The sequence below is a fragment of the Podarcis cretensis genome (genome assembly GCF_951804945.1).
Source record: "Podarcis cretensis genome assembly, chromosome: 12".
Classification (NCBI taxonomy): Eukaryota; Metazoa; Chordata; class Lepidosauria; order Squamata; family Lacertidae; genus Podarcis; species Podarcis cretensis.
Window position 1 is genome coordinate 19,866,117 of NC_137181.1, and position 18,633 is coordinate 19,884,749.

An 18,633-nucleotide genomic window follows, 5' to 3' on the forward strand; every position below is an offset into this window, starting at 1 on the left:
AAAAGCCTGCATTCGCCCCATAGGACGCACACACATTTCCCCTTCATTTTTGGAGGGGAAAAAGTGTGTCCTATAGGGCAAAAAATACGGTAGTCTCTGATTGGCTTGTAACAGTCCTGTAGTTTTGTCTAGAGGCATTCCAGGTTGAGCTGATGCTGTGAAAGCAACTCACAACAACCCTGCAGTATTTCCCCATTGCTTTTATACCTGAGTTGGAGATTGAGCTGATAGTAGCATACAACAAGTCTGCAATGCCTATTATTAGAGAGAGGTGGTACTCTGAACTTTGGGCAGCTGTGCAATGTATTCCACTGTTAATACTGCAGGCCAAAGCTGTGCATTGGCTGGCCAGGGCAAATTCAGTACTCATATGCATGGTGAAGCCACATGCTCTACTGATGTGCATGTGCACTGGTTGAACATCAGTTATTGATGCTTTTTAAAACGTCACATGAAATAAGATCCAAGTTAGAACAGGGAGTTTTGGCTTTAATGCTAACTTTTTTCCAACCCTTTCAGCTGCACCCTCAGGTGACACGAATACACTGTAACATTTTGTTGAAGAGTCCCAGTTATTATTTGTAATCTCCCCCCCCCACCCGCACACATAAGTGGACAAACACCTTGAAATAAGGCCATTGACTCTGCAAAGAGCTGCTTTTCAGCAAAACCATAAGCAAAGGGAACAGTCATACGAACCAGAACAGTGCACGGAAAATAGGAATTGGCAAATGTGCTTATGGATTCATTGAGATGTTGGGAGAATTGTGTTTCCTTTGCCTCTGTGATCCTAGAGGTAATGAAGCTGACTCCTTCTTAAATGAAGTTAAAATATTTGGAACTAACTTCAGAGCACGCATATTCTCTTCTCACATTTCCCCAGCATATTGATGCATCCATAATTACAGTGCAGGAAAGTCTGTTTTTGAAGAACATCATGGGGACGCGAGAATGTTAATTTGAAGAACATTGAGTGGCAAAGCTGTTCCAAATTTAAGAAAAGGCATGAGAGAGGTCTCTGAGAGACAAAAGAATGCAGGAAACAATTGAAAACTTTAGGCTTTATATGCCATTGTTTTCAAAATATGGCCCCAAATCCTTCAAGGCATTGGAGACGTCTGCTTTCAGAGTTTGTGCTTCAATCCTTTGCCATTAAAATATTTGACATCAATGTGCATAGCAGTTTGCAAGGCCAGGCCTTTCCATTGGAAGCCTTGTACAGCGTAGACCAAGTTCTAGGCCAGAATTTTTTTTTTCAGCCCTATAATTGCAGAACAGTTACATCTTGTTGTTAGAAGATGAGCCTGAGATTTTGGTGTGTTTTACTGATATGTGTATTGAGGATACAATTTGGCTCAATTTTGATATGATTGTATAGTTTTATCATTAGCAAAAGGCTGGAATTTCAGGCATGTAAGCATAGTTGGTCATAAGTCAAACCATTTTGTTAAATATCTGGTTTTTGGGGAAAGGGGCACAATGTATCATTTTTGTAGAATAACACTTTAAGTTATTTAGTTACACTCCATCTCTAGGTATCTCCTATCATTCAGAACTGTTTATATTCAGACATGGAACTAAACCATGATCCTCCAGTCAATTTTCTAGGTCCATATCCCAGTCTTTTACCTCTTCTTGACATGCATCTTTGGTTCACTGGTTTTGATTCTGTCCAAAATGCTGATTATGAGCTTTGGAAATAAATGTGTGTCACTCTGGGATGCTTACCCTGGGCTGCCTAACAACAGATTCCATGCAACAGGTTCAACCTCAGTGTTGGCCAAAGAGCTCTTCATTTCTGAAAAGCATATTGGTCATTTTTGTGCAGAGCTTCCTTGTATTGTGATGAAATATTGTCATGCTACTGCACTTGAGACTACTAGGATCGTTGTGTAGGTGATGAGACTCAGTCAGTCAGTCAAGTTTATTGCTTATAGCCAAAGGCTGCTGCAATGTATACAATGTCATTCAATAAAATATATACTAGTTTGATACAAAAACTTGAAACATTTACTTTATCAAAACATGACCTAATCTGCACAAAGCTATAGAAACTCCTTAATATACAAATTGAAACATTAGACAATAAAATTTATAAGCTAAAATCACCGCGGGGCCACTGATATATTCATCAGTCTTTATTACGGTCCAGAGACCCAACAAATCATTACAGAGCAATGCACAATTCATACAGCCTACCTCCAGGTTAAACAAGCATTTTGTTCAAAAGATAGGGATCATTGGTTCTTGCAACCACCGATAAAAACTTTGCCACTGCTAATGTTCTAGCATTTGTCCGGTCTTCCAATAGGAACCTGACATAGTGAGCCTCTGATTTTCCCGGGAAAGGTACCAGCAAGGGTAATATCAGTTCAGCCCTGTCTTGCTCATATTTTGCACAGTGCAGCAAAATATGTTTTATAGAATCGATGTCTTGAGCACACGAGCAAAGTCTGTCCTGGTAGGGAACTCCTCTCAACCTGCCAGCTAACACTGCAGAAGGAAAGACGTTTAGTCTGGTTTTGGTGAAAAGCCTTTGATAATTTGGTACTGTCAGGTTTTTAATGTTAACTTAAAGACATGCCCATACACCAATATATTAAAAGATGAGACTCAATATACCAGTATATAGGGGCTGATTTTCTTTGACAGACTGCTGTGTGTGTTTGTGTGTGTTTTTAAGTAACACAAGATTGGATTTTTCTCTTAATGATACTGGCAAATCTTAATTTGGATAATTTTTCTGACATTTGTGGCACTCTTCTTAATGCCTATAGCTTCCTTGAATTCAGTACTAGGTTTGGGGAACTGAAAATTCTTCATCAGGCTCTACAACTAACTCACTGAGGTATGATACGCATAAGCTAGATATCTCTGTCTTCCCTGTCATGTCCTTTCACCTTATCCTAGACAAGGCAGACTTGGAGAGGAATAAGAAATGAACCAAGTTCTTTGTTTCTAGTCTGAGTTAAGAGCTAGAAGGAATACTCAGCATGCAGCGTAGCTGCCAACTTTAGTCTGCAACCAAATGTACTGGATCAATTAATGCAAGAAAAACATTTAAGTTATTTGATTGGGGAAGGGGTGGAAATCAGTTATGTCACATACATCTAGGATTGTTATCCATTTCCCCCACATGCTAATTTACAGACAGCCTTGACTATTTTTATCTGCTTATTAATAACAGAGATGAATGCTAGGGAAGGTTCCAGGAATATCAATACTGTCACATTCTGTGCTCTCTGCATTGGAATGAGAACACTTCTAATGTTAAGTCTGATACTTTGTATTTGTTTGTTACCAGTGGATTTGGGAATGAATTTGGAAAATTAAGAGTCAAGGAATAGCAGAAAAATCTTCATGCACCTATGTAGAAATGTTGGAACAGCAATCCATTATTTTACGTGGAAGTGCCGTGTAATATTTTAGATTTAGTAAACAAATTTTTATCATAGTGGTACCTCAAGAATGGTACTCTGGAGGGAAAGGGTTTATAGAGGGGCTTGGCTTGTACCACAGTAGGATTATGTTGACCTATGATACCAGCCTAATGGAATTGGACTAAAATGCCTCTGAATAGACTGGAAAATAATCTGTAAGCCATGGTATCAACTTTTTCTGCTGTATAAAATTTCAGCTGCCACTCCTGTCTTTTATGATTTGTAGCATCAGGAAAGCCTGCTATAGAAGGAGCCTTCCTATTTTTGTAAATCTGTACTCCAAAACATATGAGTTGCAAAGTTATTCAATTCAAATATTGCCTACTTGGACCAATGTAATTAAGCCCAGTATGACACTAGTGTCTTTTTGTGTGGCCTTACTACAGATTTGATTAATTGATTGCGTAAGTATTGCATGGGCAGGAGGCATCTTTTGTGTGTACTGTAGGCTCATATACGGTCTACCTTCTGCAGCCATTCACAGCAGAGGGAGAGGATTAGCTGAGGGGGAAAACGGAGGGAAATTCAAACCCCACCTACCGCAGACAGGTGAGTCACGGGTGCTTACCCCATGATTTATGCAATGCCCAAAACAGAGACATCTGTAAAATAATAGTCCTCCCCCTTGCAATTCTTAATCTGGCTACTTTATCAGAAAACTAGAGAATAGAAATAGGCTTCACCTTTCTTATTCACCTTCCTACAAACAACATAGCACATGACTCCCCAAGAGTAATTTCATTTGTTAATTTTGACTAAGATAGCTATTCTATAACATGTGTGCGCATCTTTCCTCACATGACTGGTTCTGTTTCCTCTACTCCCCCACCCCAACTCTTTAACCAAAAGTTTGTAGGCATGAATAACAGTGTAAGTGGCATTGCATGGGTTGAATTAATTCACAGAATGTTACTACCCATTTCAGCATGGTTTGGAATCCATACGGACACATGGGGTATCTCTTATCGCCTAAGCAAATTGATTGTAACTGGCAAAGCAAGACTGGTAATATTACTGTGTCAGTTCATAGCAAACATATACTGCTTAGCAATTCTTAAAACAGTCCTGTAAAAAAACCCAATTCTTTAAAATACTGTTCCCACATTACAGACTGAAGGCTGGAATTGAGAGATGGTGACTTGCTTAAGACCATCTAGTGAATTCATGGCTCAACTCAGATGATTTGGAGCCACTTTTGTTGTTGTTGTTGTTTAGTCGTGTCCGACTCTTTGTGACCCCATAGACCAGAGCACGCCAGGCACTCCTGTCTTCCACTGCCTCCCACAGTTTGGTCAGACTCATGTTTGTAGCTTCGAGAACACTGTCCAACCATCTCGTCCTCTGTCGTCCCCTTCTTCTTGTGCCCTCAATCTTTCCCAGCATCAGGGTCTTTTCCAGGGAGTCTTTTCTCATGAGGTGGCCAAAGTATTGGAGCCTCAGCTTCAGGATCTGTCCTTCAGTGAGCACTCAGGGCTGATTTCCTTAAGAATGGATACGTTTGATCTTCTTGCAGTCCATGGGACTCTCAAGAGTCTCCTCCAGCACCATAATTCAAAAGCATCAATTCTTCGGCGATCAGCCTTCCACTTTACTATAATACACCTTCTGTGTTGACGCATCACTGGGATTTTGTATTTGAAATACTTCCTTGACAGTCAGATCTTCTAACTGCATCCATCCTGTCAGTTGCTGCTCTCTAGCACATGCCAATGTTCCCTTAAGAGTGGCAGTGCCCTCATATCATCTCCATCCCTTCCAGTTCGGCACCTGTTCAGATTATAGGACTTGCACATCTTGACAAAATATATTTTTAGTCTTCGTGCAGTTCAGTTACCTTACTTAGTATTCTACATTTTGTATTATTTTAGGGTGTGTGCTGTTGAAGTAACAAGTTTTTTTTTAAAAAAAAAAACACACACACACAAAAAGCTCATCTGTCCCAGTTTTACTGCTTCTCAAAGCAGACAGGTTGTATATTATAAAAACCCATAAGCAGGCATGCTCTGTCTGTGTAGAGATAGCACTTGACCATTAAACCAAAGACTTAAGGCAGTCTTCACTTCCGATCACTACAAATGAGGACAAAACTGGTATACTTAGAAACATGGGATTACTCTGCGGCAACTTCACTCGTCCAAACTCATAGAAGTTGACAAAGAAACGGTACTTTTAAAATGGGCAGAAAACTCCACCGTACATTGAGCAGAGAAGAGCTTTGAAAATGTACCTGCAGTTGAGAAGATGAAGGTTTCCAAAGAGCCCTCATTTAGTTCTGGGGTTCCCTCTGGTTTCTTTTCCAGTTGCTTTCTTTTTGTGAAGGTGAACTGCTCAGCATGTGGCAGCTGTAGTGTAACCCCTGACCCTCCCAAAGTAACCAGGCCGTATGAGTAGTCTGGATATATTCTGGGATGTGGTCTCTGTTGCCTTATTTCAGAAACTTTATGTGCCTGTCCTGTTCATGAGGTTGAGAGGAATAGGTATCTCTCTTTCTCTTCTGTATTGTTTCATCCTTTCATAATGTTAATGGGATGGGTCTCAAGTTCCCATAAGTGGAAATTCACTCACACGATGCTGCTGCTCCTGTGTGAAGAGGGGGGGAAGGAAGAAATTTTTGCTTTTTCTTCCTGTTTTGGAGCATTGTGGGACCTTCCAGAACTACCTTCCAACCCAGTCTATTTCAGTGTAGTCAATAGTGGTACTTCTCTAGAGATTTTTCATAAAATTATTTAAGTGAGAGAACAGTAAATTATATGCAGTTTTACTTAGAAAGCATGCTTTAGGAAAAACATGAGTGTGTCTGGATTGATTTTTGCAGTAGTGTTGCTGGATATTAATAAAAGATTTTGCCTGAAGTTATGCCACAGGGGAGAGTCCTCCAATCAAAGAATTCAAGAGAAGAAATGGTTGAGAGCGAAAACGAAGTTAAAATTCATATAACTCTGAGAGGCCATTTTCATTTGTGGCACTTAAACTATGGAATAGTGTTTTCCTCCTCCCTGAATAGCTTCCTCCTCAACTAGAGCCAGGGCTTTCTCGGCTACGGCTCCAATCTGGTGGAACGCTCTGTCACAAGAGACTAGGGCCCTGCGGGACCTGACATCTTTCCGCAGGGCCTGCAAGACAGAGCTGTTCCACCAGGCCTTTGGTCAGGGCGCAGCCTGACTCCCTCCTCTGGCAATCTGCACAGAATTTTGCTTAATGGTTGCCATCAATTTGATTTTAATTAATTTTTATAATGAAATGTTTTTAGAATGTTGGATTATTTGATTGTTGTTAGCCGCCCTGAGCCTGGCTTTGGCTGGGGAGGGCAGGATATAAATAAAATTTATTATTATTATTATTACTGGTCCCCTCTTTGCCTGCTTCAAATTCTTTTTTGTTATTATTATCTTCATCCAAAGATCACAGGACTGTTCACAACATGAAAGTACAAGATGAGAACACAAAATACATAACAAAAACAAACCAATAACTCTCCTCCCTCCAACACGTTTTAAAGGATATAGAATGTTAATCAGCCAAAGAAAAAGAGAAACATTCCACAAATAGGGGGCCACTGCAGAAAAGGCCCATTCTCATGTTGCCATCCTCTGGACCTCTCTTAGAGGAGGCACACAAAGATGATGATGATCGCAGGCTCTTAATTATTTAAACAGGCACATAAATCCATTTTATTATGACAACATTTTTAAAAAGTCAGAGCCTATGATTATATGGATTTTAGTTTGCCGTCTCTGGACATTGTTAATATCATTTTTACACTCTGTTTTGCTGTTAGGATTATTATAATGTATACTTATTTTTATTTTATAAGAAACATTGTGTATATCTTATCATAAAAAGGTGGGATATAATTGATAACTTAATAAATGTAATACTTTCCAGTAACATGCAAGTTAACATAGAAAACCTCAATTGATTCTAATTTCTGTACTGTGCATGTAAAAAAAAATTACTGATTGTTCTCCAGCCAAATATGGGAGTGTTTTCACCATTTCCAGCCTGCCTTGCCTTTCCTTGCACAGATTTACCGTATTTTTTTTGCCCTATAGGACGCACTTTTTCCCCTCCAAAAATGAAGGGGAAATGTGTGTGCGTCCTATGGGGCGAATGCAGGCTTTCGCTGAAGCCTGGAGAGCAAGAGGGGTCGGTGTACACCAACTCCTTTTGCTCTCCAGGCTTCAGGAAGCTATCCGCAAGCCTTGCAAGCCCGGCGGGAACTCCTGAGAGCTCCGAAGGCTTGCGGATAGCTGCCCTAAGCCCGGGGTGCGCAGCGGGCTACAGCGCCGCGCTCCCTGGGCTTCGGATAGCAGCAAGCTCCGGGAGCGATGGCGAGGTTGAGCGCAACCTCGTCATCGTTCCTGGACCCGGTCTGGGGGCTGGGGTCGGGGGAATCTCGGGCTTCCCCCACCCCCAGCCCGGCAAGCTTGGGGGGAAAATAATTTCCCCCCCTTTATTTCCCCCCCCCCAAAAAATAAGTGCGCCCTATGGGCCGGTGCATCCTATAGGGCGAAAAATACGGTAATGGCAAAGAAACCTCCCTTCACAATTCAGAATTCTGTTTATACAGCATTCTAATACAGATTTGAGTTTTCCCATGTGTGTGGTTGTGCATTCAAAATAACAACATCCCCACACAAGAGAGAGGATCAGCAGGCTTGGGCTTTGTGTGTGTGCACCCTAGAGGTTTCCAAAATACATGCAGACACACAAAATCTGAAAGGAAAACTCCAAGGGAACAAAACCCCTAAGGGAGAAAGTGGCTTATGAATGCCCGGGAGCATAGTTCACCTTAAATATTGCCGCTCAGACTCTTAAGAGCACTGGTTCTCAAACTTTTTTTCTCTGGGCCACACTTTCAGAATAAAAATTTGGTCATAGCACACAAATTTTTTTAATTGATAAATACATTGGGAAACAAAAAGAAACAACTCTCAGCAGTGCTTAGTTTTGAAAAGCTATCTATCCATATTCTGAAAATTAAAATATTATTTTTATACTAATACTATGCTTCTTCCTCTTCTTTCTTTGGCAATCACTCGTAGCCAAGTAAGATGGTCTTCCATAAACATGGTTTTAAAAGTGAAAACGTAAGTGACTGTGGAGGCCAATTCTGGATCCACATGTCCTTCCACAGTGGGGATATAGGTTTCCAAGCAGGAGTTGATCACGGTGAGGGTTTGCCAAGTGTGCCTTCCTCTTAGCGCGTTTCTCCCTTTCATCCTGAGTTCGAGCATCTTCAAAACCCATGACGCCTTATGGTAAAGACTGTTCTCCAATTAAAGTGCTTGCAGGCCAGTGTTTCCCAGTTGCTCTACTATGCTATGCTATACTATACTATGCTATGCTGAAATGTTTAAATGTTTTTTTGATTGTCCTTGAATCTTCCTGCCATACTTGTTGTCCTCTGCTGTAGTATAGTTCACTGTTGTAGGTTGGGATCTTGTGCTGAGAGAGTAACTTACACTAGCCCTACAAATTAGTTCACTTCTAATATTGAACAATGGTGGCAGCAGAGGTGAGGTTACATACCCCCCCCCTTCTTCCCAGGCCAAATTAAATACTTAATTGCTCTACTGGTTTATCAGTGTTTCCTCAAACTTGGTTCCCCAGATTACAACTTCCAGCTAGAAGGACCACTGGTCAGGGATGATGGAGTTGTAGTCCAGCAACAGCTGGGGAACCAAGTTTGAGAAATACTGATTTAGACTGAGACCAGTGTAGGGTTGCCATATTTTGAAGAGAGAGAAAAAGGGCACTATGACAACTCATTTTAAATACCCCTACTATATGTAGGCTGTAGAAGCTGTGATATGTTGCTGAGGGCGGCAGGAGAAGAGGAAAGCAAGTCTTCAACTACTGGTTAATGTCTATGTCTCATCCAGAAAGTACAGCCAGAGACATTTTGGCAAATATAAAAAATCCACCCAGACAAAAATTTTACCCCTGAAAAAGAGGACGTGTCCTGGAAAAAAAGAGGACACATAGCAACTCTTAACAGTTGCACTTTTTAAATGTTCAAAAACTTTTAATACATTGGGTTGCATTCAGTGAAGTCATCCTGACAACAGACATAGTTGTCATGGCTGCCTTAAGTCCATTGATTTCATTGGATTTACTCTGACGTAAGACTTCATTGGGACACGGGTGGCACTGTGGGTTAAACCACAGAGCCTAGGGCTTGCCAATCAGAAGGTCGGCGGTTCGAATCCCTGCGACGGGGTGAGCTCCTGTTGCTTGGTCCCGGCTCCTGCCAACCTAGCAGTTCAAAAGCACATCAAAGTGCAAGTAGATAAATAGGTACTGCTCCGGCGGGAAGGTAAACGGCGTTTCCGTGCGCTGCTCTGGTTCACCAGAAGCGGCTTAGTCATGCTGGCCACATGACCTGGAAGCTGTACGCCGGCTCCCTCGGCCAATAAAGCGAGATGAGCGCCGCAACCCCAGAGTCAGCCATGACTGGACCTAAAGGTCAGGGGTCCCTTTACCTTTAAGACTTCATTGGATGCAACCTGTAGCATGTGAAGTAAGACCCAAGTTACTCCTTTCTTTGAGGCTAACTTTGGTTTTTTGTGATAATTTCTATTCATTTTTTTTTTAAAAAAATCAGACTAAGCAAGACATCCTAACATACAAAAGAGTTAGGAGGGTGGCTGGGCACAGAAGAAGAGGAGGGGAAGAGAGTTAGGGAGGGAAGAGGAAGTCTGTTTAAATTTCTATATTACTCTTTGTTAGATAATGTTGCCATTTTAGGTTTCTGCTCTGAAATTGCTTCTTCCAAATCATCCCTTCAACTAAATTGCTTAAACAGTGTGGTTTATTAAGGCCCTGTAAGCTTATTCCACTAATTTATATATGTTTATATACAAGGGGTGTGCAACTTAGTCACCAGTTAAGAGCTGTATCTGAAATTTATATTAGCTAAAGGACTGCACCATGCATGTTTAAAGGGCATTGAAACTGTACTACTTGCTGCTACCTTCAAATATGAAAAGCTGCCAGGCCTTGATGTAGACGTAGCAATTGCAAAAGTTGGTTGACTGGCTTCCTTGCTTCCAGTTTTTAATTTTTTAACTATCAGGCTAAGTTTTCTATGTAGCTATTGCCCTTCCAGTAAAATTGCTTCCTTTAAAATTAAACTTGTGTACATGAAGACTTGAATAGTCCATAGTGGGTGGGATATATCAGGGCCTCATGTGTCTCCATCCTTGGTTCTGCATGGCTCCATCCCTAGCATGCCTTGACACAGTGCTTTGGGTTTAGATTCCCTTTGGCATGCATTATGAATACCTTTTGCTGCATATTCAGGTAGCTGGTTGGAAATCCTTCATATATTGATGCGAGTGGGGCCATTACACTCCAGAGCCCTTATTCAGTTGAATAATTCCAGGACTAAAAGAGATGACACATGGGGGGAAGTGTAGCCTTTCTCTTTGCAGGTTTGTATATATGAAAGCAGCTAAGAGTGGATTGCATGTGCTTCACCTGCCTTTGTTTCAGTACAATACATTTACAGTGTATGGATTTCCTTCTGCTTTCTTTTTTAATAGTTTAATGCTTCGCCACAGCAGCAAAGGGAGATTATTAAAAGCAGGAGTCTGGACAGGAGGCTACAGGAACCAATAGTTTTAACAAAATGGAGGCACAGCTCGATTGTGTTGGACACTAATGACAAGGTAGGAATGTCCTAAAGAACATACTGGAGTCTGATCAGTTGTCGTGTATTATTTATTATGTATATTTTTTATTTTACTGTGCACTAAAAAAGAAAAGAAAAACACTGGTGCAAAATGGTTAGGTTGATCCTGTAAGTTACATACAGTGCAATCCTATAAGTTGTCTACTCAGAAGTAAGTTGCACTGATTACTCCCAGATAAGTGGGTGTAGGGCTGCACTCTTAGCCTGACTAATTGTGTTTTCAGCGAAATAATTATTGTATAGTTATGTTTGCTTTCTTACATTAATGTAGATTGTTTACTTTGTGTTAGATTCAGAAAAACAATTCATTTCAAATGTGCTCTTATTAAAGCAAACTTTGCTATGACAGGCTGTACTTGTTTTCTCCTAAAGAAGTCAGTGGTACAGAACCTGCCTTGTACCCCTGATAATGGAGTTGCTAGCTTTTGGAATTGGGCTCCTACCTTGGCTGTCTTCCCAACAGCAGTTTTAATGTCTTGCCCTGAGCTCAGTGGCCTGATTTTTTTGAAGTCATGCAAAGTCATAGTTAAGCAGGAGCTGGAAAGAGGCTCAAGTGAGCCTCAGGTTCATGTGGTTTTCCCTTCCCTCTGTTCCTCCTGTGTGACCAGGAACAGTAGTTCAGCACTGTTTATTTTCAATTTCCCCAAAGCTTGTCTCATTGTATGCCTCTCTGGCTTATGATTTAATAATCAAGTCTGGACAGCGTCAAAACAAAGCCAATTTCAGACCATGAGTTATGAAATCGGCTTGTTAAATTAACCTGAGTTTGTTATACACCATGATACTTGGTTTGCATGCAGTGGCAAGCCAATATTCAAGGAAAATAAAAGTAAACACAGTCTACCTCCTGGCCGTATGGAAGGAGTGGGGAGGGGCAAGGTTTCCTAAGGCTAATTCCAGCTTGTGCATGATGCACTAAACCATGGTTTGGTGTACATGGCCACCAACTGCAACATTTTTATTTGGTTAGACATCATTTATATGCTGCTTTCGTATCTGAAAACAAAAACAAAACATCTCAAGGCACAGTCTATGTAAGATCAAGATTACAAACAATAAAAAAGAAATTTCAGACAAAGCAATGGGAGCAAGGATGACCAAACAGTAAAGCAACAGGCACCAGTGCAAAGCAGCAGATGTCGCCTGTCCCTCTGGTTCTGCAGTTATATGAAAAAGTATGTTTTGGAACTGTCTCCTGCAACTGAAGTAGTGAAGAGGCCAGATATGTTTCTTTAGGGAGAGGGTTGCATAATGTGGAACCCACTAATGAGAGACAATTGTGTTAAAGCAGTGGTGGCCCAACTTGGCCCTCTAGCTGTTTTTGGACTACAACTCCCATCATCCCTAGCTAACAGGACCAGTGGTCAGGAATGATGAGAATTAGCTGGAGGGCCAAGTTTGGCCACCACTGTGTTACAGTCTCCCACAGTACCACTACTGCATGTGTGTGAGAGAGTGTAAGTGGTGCAAAGTCTCCAAAGATGGCCATTGGGCAGAATCATATGGGAACAGGAGGTCCTTGAGATATCCTAGCAGAAGACAATAAGGGCATCAAAGCTCGGGAGGGACGACGACCGTGAGAGTCTTTTGGGTTGTGGCTCCGTTTGTGCTCTCTCCAGTGAAGCCTGCTTGACACTGGCATAAACAACTCTTATTCCAGTCTGTTCTGTTGGATGTTTAAATTGGTTTGCTTTGTTGTAGTTATGATATGTGTCTCTATTGTGGGGGGTTTGGGCAGTGGTATTGCTTTTAGAATTGTATCGGAAAAATGAATTTTTTGCTGCTATCCCTGTACTGGATGTTTTTATATTGTAAGTTTCCTCAAGACAATTTTTAGTAGAAGGAATCTAAGAAACAGAATATGCAAAGATGAATCTGGCCAAAGATGGCAAGGGGTTTGAGTAAAAAAAAAGAAAGGAACTGGTAACAAAATGTTGCATCCTGGAGATCACATGTTCACAGCCATGCCCTCCTCTGATCTGGTTTTCCATTCCACCCTTGACCCCAAGTCAAGTTAGCATTATGTGGTTAGTAACTGCACAAGGGCAGTTCTTGGGGTCCTTCTCTCAAGGTTTTCCCACCGGGCTTCTTGTACATTTCTGCCCTGTCTTCTGTTTGTGTATGGGTGGTGCCATTTTGGCTACATAAGTGTTGGTGCTTATGTCTTAATATCAGAAATACAGGGAATTGCCTTTTAATGCCCAATAAACTGAACAAGAGTTTTGGATGGAGATAGGTATGAATTTCAGGAACCTTTAACCTGCCCTCAAGCATAAAGAGAATTTCTCTTGGTAACATAGTTCCCAACAACACAGGAAAAGAAACTTCACTACAAAGCAGTTCTTTCTGTATCAGCTATCCCTGCAGGAATTGTATTCTGCTTTTTAACAAAGAATGATCATTGGCCTGCCTTCAGGAAACATGTCTCCACTTTCTTTCTAACCTCCTTAATATTTCAAGTTAGCAGATTTTTTGGGGTGTGTGCGTGGAATGCATAATTTATGCATAATTCAAAAGCTTGACACTCTCCAAGGATGCAAATCAGTTCTGATTAGATGACATTGGAATATACATTATTTTATTATGTTCAAGATAACAGACTCTATGAAGCAATAATGATATATTAAAATAGTTCTTGTATTTTTACAGTTGCCAACTAATTCTTCTGATCCTCTCTTGCCTAATCCTGCGTATTTGTTCCCAACACACCATGAGCAAGTTAGTATCTGACATATGATTTATCTATAGATAGTATTGGTAGATAATTAAATTTGTGCAAGGAAAAAACTGTACTAGAAAAATTAATGAAAGGAATGACTGCTTTAATTTGAACATAACTCATTGTCATTCCAGTATCTCAGTATCAGACACATTTTCTGTTATGTCCAAATTCTGTAAAGCTTAAGGAGATTCTACTTTATTTCTGTGTTATAAATACTTCAATACATCTTTATTCCTTAGGATTCTCCGGTTGCTTCAAAGACCGCTTTTCCTGAGAATGAGTATTCTCCTTCCTCACCAAAGCATCAAGCCACAGTCAGTATAAATATTGTCATACACAGATTGTTGAGCTCACTAGTCTGAGGCAAATCCATGGTTGTTAATGTATGCAGAACATTGTTACACATCACATAGTGGATCATTCTCTGTCAGGAAAGAGATTGAAGCCGCTTCTTGTGTTGGGCCTTCTCAATGTAATCAACTTCAGCAGCTTCTAGAGCAGTATTTAGAAGATGCATATCTTCTGTTCACTTGTAAGATATATAGGATTTAGTCATGTCCCCAGCATTGTTCAACCAGGCAGCTTCATAAGAATACTGTGTTCAAATAGATCAGCAGAAAATGGAGGTAGTGGTGTTATCCAGTCCTCCTTAAAGGAGGCATTTTGTCTTTTTTTAAAGCAGCCTTGTTGGCTCCTCATAACATTAATAAACACAATACTGCTTTTCCATATTGCAGTCACTGGCAATCTACTTTTTATCCTGTGACCCAGTTAGATAACATCAGTCACTAGCAGTTTCTCACACTTTGATAGGGAGGTCTGCCTGATACTTTTGAGATCTGTGTTACATAGGAAGAGTGTATAGTTTGAGTTCTTACAGCCGAGTCTTACAAAATGCCCTTGTACACTGTTACTTTAGATCAGGCCAGGGAACCTGTGACCCATCAACCCTAGCCAGCATGGCCAATGGTCAGGGCTGACTATCAGTGTTTACTTGAGATGGATAAAACAGACTCAGTAAAGCGTCTCAATGAATTTCTTGTTTTAAAAACTCGCCCAGCATCTAAATCACATAGCATCTGATAAATAATAACAATTCGTTAAGGTGCAGATAATACCAGGTGTAGACAACTGCATTGCATTTCTGATGGATTTGGCAATCTGTTTTGTCAAGCAAACACAATTTTTAGGAGCAAGCTGTTTACCACGAATAAACTGTGAAAACAGAAATGCTTCAGATATTGAGAATATATAGGTTTTGTTTTTAGGCTACAAATAATGAACAGATGTAAGCAGGTAGGTTACATCAGTTTAAAAAAATGTTGTGGCTTAGTAACATTAGTTAAAAATCTGGTTTAGCACATTTAAGGCTGCAATCCTATACCCACTTATCTTGGAGCGAGCCCCATTGAATTTAGTCATCTTACCTCTGAGTAGACACATATAGGATTGTGCTGTTAATGTTAAGTTCAAGGAACCATGTCTCTGCAGTTCAGGTGTCAGCTATTTAGCTCTTCTTGAAAGTAGTTGTGGAAGGAAAGAGATTATTTTCTAATTTAAAGGAATAACGAGCTGCTTTTAAAACTGATTTTCTGTTTGTTCTCTTCCCCAGGACCAAGAGAAGTATGGATTATTAAATGTGACAAAGATAACAGAAAATGGGAAAAAAGTTCGGCAAGTATCTCCAGCACACTTCTAAGTTTTGATGTTTAGGTATTTTAAATTTGGTCAGGCAAACATTCAGTCGTCAAAGCAATGTAAGGTTGTAAGTGGGTTACTTGTCAGCATATTTATATGCAAAGAAACCCTGTTTCAGTGAAACTTAAAGGAACTGATCAGCATTTTAAAGCCTGCAGCCACACTCACCACAAGGAACATGTTTAGGAAAGCAATTTTAAGTTTCTTCTGTCAGTATTACTTGGATTTTCTGGGGAAGTTTTCTGGAAGTGAGATAAATACAACATTTTTGCAGTGTTATCGGTTGAAGCCAATCTGTAGTGGCTCTCTTTGCAACTGTTAGGGTTCTAAACGGAGTATTTTAATGTAAGAGAATAAACAGAATAAGCCTGGCTACATATTGCACATACAACACACAAACGTGATACAGTGTGTGCTGTAAGTTTGAGCTACTGTGGCTCAGGCCCATGCTGGTGGGTGGGGACAGATGGGCACACTGGCCCCAGGCTTTGGAGGGCACAGCTGGCCAGGGGCCCCTGCCAGGAACCGGCTGCCTTTTTGTTTGAATTTATAGCTTTATTCCCACCCCAGGCCTCAGACAAGCTCTGTACAGACAAGCCGGATGTGACTAGTTAGTCTCAAAATAAAGGATTGCTTTTATGTAGCATTCCTGTTTCGGTGATTTCAGCAGGCTAAATTGGCCTTTTGTCAATAACAGCTATACCTGTAGACATGGTAATACAAAGGGTCATTTGTCAAGCACCACTGGGCAGTCTCAGTTATTTGATCAATCTCCTTGACTGTGTACAATTGCCTACCTCTCCTACAGAAAAAACTGGATGTCATCATGGGCTGTATTGCAAGGTCCCTCGTTATTGTTTACCAAGACTCAAGGAGGTGGGACTAGCTGGGTAAGTACTGGAAAGTTACTGTATTTTCAGACTCCTCCCCCTCATTCTCTACTGTTAATGCAACCATGTGGAGATAACCGTGCATTAATGCAGTACAAAGCGATTGCAGGGTGGGGGTTAAAACAAGCAGCTCCACCTAGTGGAGAAGCTTTGTTCTGTATGAAGTGGCCCACACCCGTGGAACAAAGAAGTCACTCTTTTAAACTGATGGAATTCAAAATGGGGATTTGTAAGCACTCCCAAGCCATCTGAAATGCCCATCTTTCCCAAGGTTGGTTAAGACAAAACACAAGTAGACCCCTTGTCCAGGCCACTAAACGTCAGTAGCCAACAGGGCCATGGTGGAGACAAGTGTTGCGGTGGGAATTTAGGAATATAATATAGGCAACTCCCAATTCATGCAGGGGTTACGTTCCAAGGCATCATGTGTTTATGTGAAATTGTGTGTATTTGAAACAGCCTGCAAACCGCTGCCCCACTCCCTTTTGTGACTTTTGGGGTAACTTCTGAGTTTGGCGTGATGCACGTGTGCCCAGTTGCACACGTGTCGGACACGCCGAAAACAGTCATTGCCTGTATGGGCAAGTTGTGCAATGTCTGGGGCAGGGAAGCCCTCTAAAAACAAATTGGCAATGTTTGTTTTTCCCTCCAGAAGTTTGGGGTCAACCAATCCAAGCCAGAGTTCACAGTGGATCTCAGGGGTGCATTTGTCGACTGGGCTTCTAAGGAGAAATCTAGCAAGAAGAATGTGATTGAGGTGACTGTTTTTGCCTAACTTTATTTTGGGTACTTAAAAGGTAAAGGTAAAGGTACTCCTGCCCGTACGGGCCAGTCTTGACAGACTCAGGGTTGTGCGGCCATCTCACTCAAGAGGCCGAGGGCCAGCGCTGTCCGGAGACACTTCCGGGTCACGTGGCCAGTGTGACAAAGCTGCATCTGGCGAGCCAGAGCCGCACACGGAAACGCCGTTTACCTTCCCGCCAGTAAGCGGTCCCTATTTATCTACTTGCACCTGGGGGTGCTTTCGAACTGCTAGGTTGGCAGGCACTGGGACTGAGCAACGGGAGCGCACCCCACCGCGGGGATTCGAACCACCGACCTTTCGATCGGCAAGCCCTAGGCGCTGAGGCTTTTACCCACAGTGCCACCTGCGTCCCTTTTGGGTACTTAACATGACCATAGAAAAAAATGGGTAACGAGTTAAGCATTTTACAAAAAATATTTACGACAAACCTTTAGAAGTCTTATAACTTAGAAATGTGAATACTTAAGTGGCATATAAATGTCTTAAACTGTCGGGGTTTCTTAGAATAGATAGAGTATAATATAGTAACTGACCTAGTGGTTGGGTATTTTGGAGCAACACATAAAATACGTACTTCCATTCTAATGCCCAGATTTCTTTTTATTTTAAAGCTGAAAACACGGCAAGGAACTGAATTATTAATCCAGTCGGATAATGACATTTCTGTAAATGAATGGTTTAAAGTTCTTAATTTTGCTATCAGTAACCAGGTATGTACTTATGATGGTTTGCAGATAAAGTTTATAATCTAAGTTATTGCTTTCCCTACCACCATTCCATTTCTACCTCTTGCTTGACCGTTTGAGGAATACTTCACCCTGAAACAACTAACTAAACCACAATATAGGACCAAAGCAGCAATTGCTCTGGAATTTTGAGACACATCAGTGGATGAGGATTGTTTTTAGAATGTTTTTAATGATTTGTTTCCCACCCTGGGCTCCTTTGGGATGAAGGGTGGGAAAACTGAATAAGATGATGATAATAAAAATAAGCTAGTGAGATCATCATCTTTATTATGGCCAATAGAGGAAAAATCATCATCTTAAATAACCACAGAATATATTTTTCGAAAACTAAAAAGATATTCTTGTAGTTCTAATTGAGGGTTGTGTCCAACTAATGTTTAATGTACCTAAGTTAGCCACTAATTTCAGTGGGTCTCCTCTGAGTAAAGTTTAGTTGACTGCAAACCACAATAAGAATATAATGATAAAAATATGTTCAAATGTTGAGATTCAAAAAGGAACATTATCTAGTTCATGGTTTATGTGGAATATGAACTAGACATTTCTAGCTTATGTCCTGAAGTATATACTGTGTGAGCTGAATTACAGCCAGGTCTTGAAGACTTGTTTGGACCATTTCTTTGGCCCTTGATA

The 18,633-nt window shown here is 40.9% G+C and overlaps 1 protein-coding gene across 10 annotated transcripts in view; it reads left to right on the forward strand.

The window, feature by feature from the left end:
- ARHGAP12 (Rho GTPase activating protein 12) overlaps positions 1-18,633 on the forward strand; it is a 68,512-nt gene that overhangs the window by 39,501 nt on the left and 10,378 nt on the right. For 2 of the 10 annotated variants that reach the window (XM_079946667.1, XM_079946672.1), the window contains 7 exons: positions 10,988-11,113; positions 13,786-13,854; positions 14,098-14,172; positions 15,471-15,532; positions 16,365-16,446; positions 17,099-17,203; positions 17,863-17,961. In XM_079946667.1, coding sequence (XP_079802793.1) covers positions 10,988-11,113; positions 13,786-13,854; positions 14,098-14,172; positions 15,471-15,532; positions 16,365-16,446; positions 17,099-17,203; positions 17,863-17,961 — 618 coding nt within the window. The remainder of the gene's footprint in view (positions 1-10,987; positions 11,114-13,785; positions 13,855-14,097; positions 14,173-15,470; positions 15,533-16,364; positions 16,447-17,098; positions 17,204-17,862; positions 17,962-18,633) is intronic. The other 8 variants (XM_079946670.1, XM_079946675.1, XM_079946671.1 and 5 more) reach the window with 5 other exon arrangements.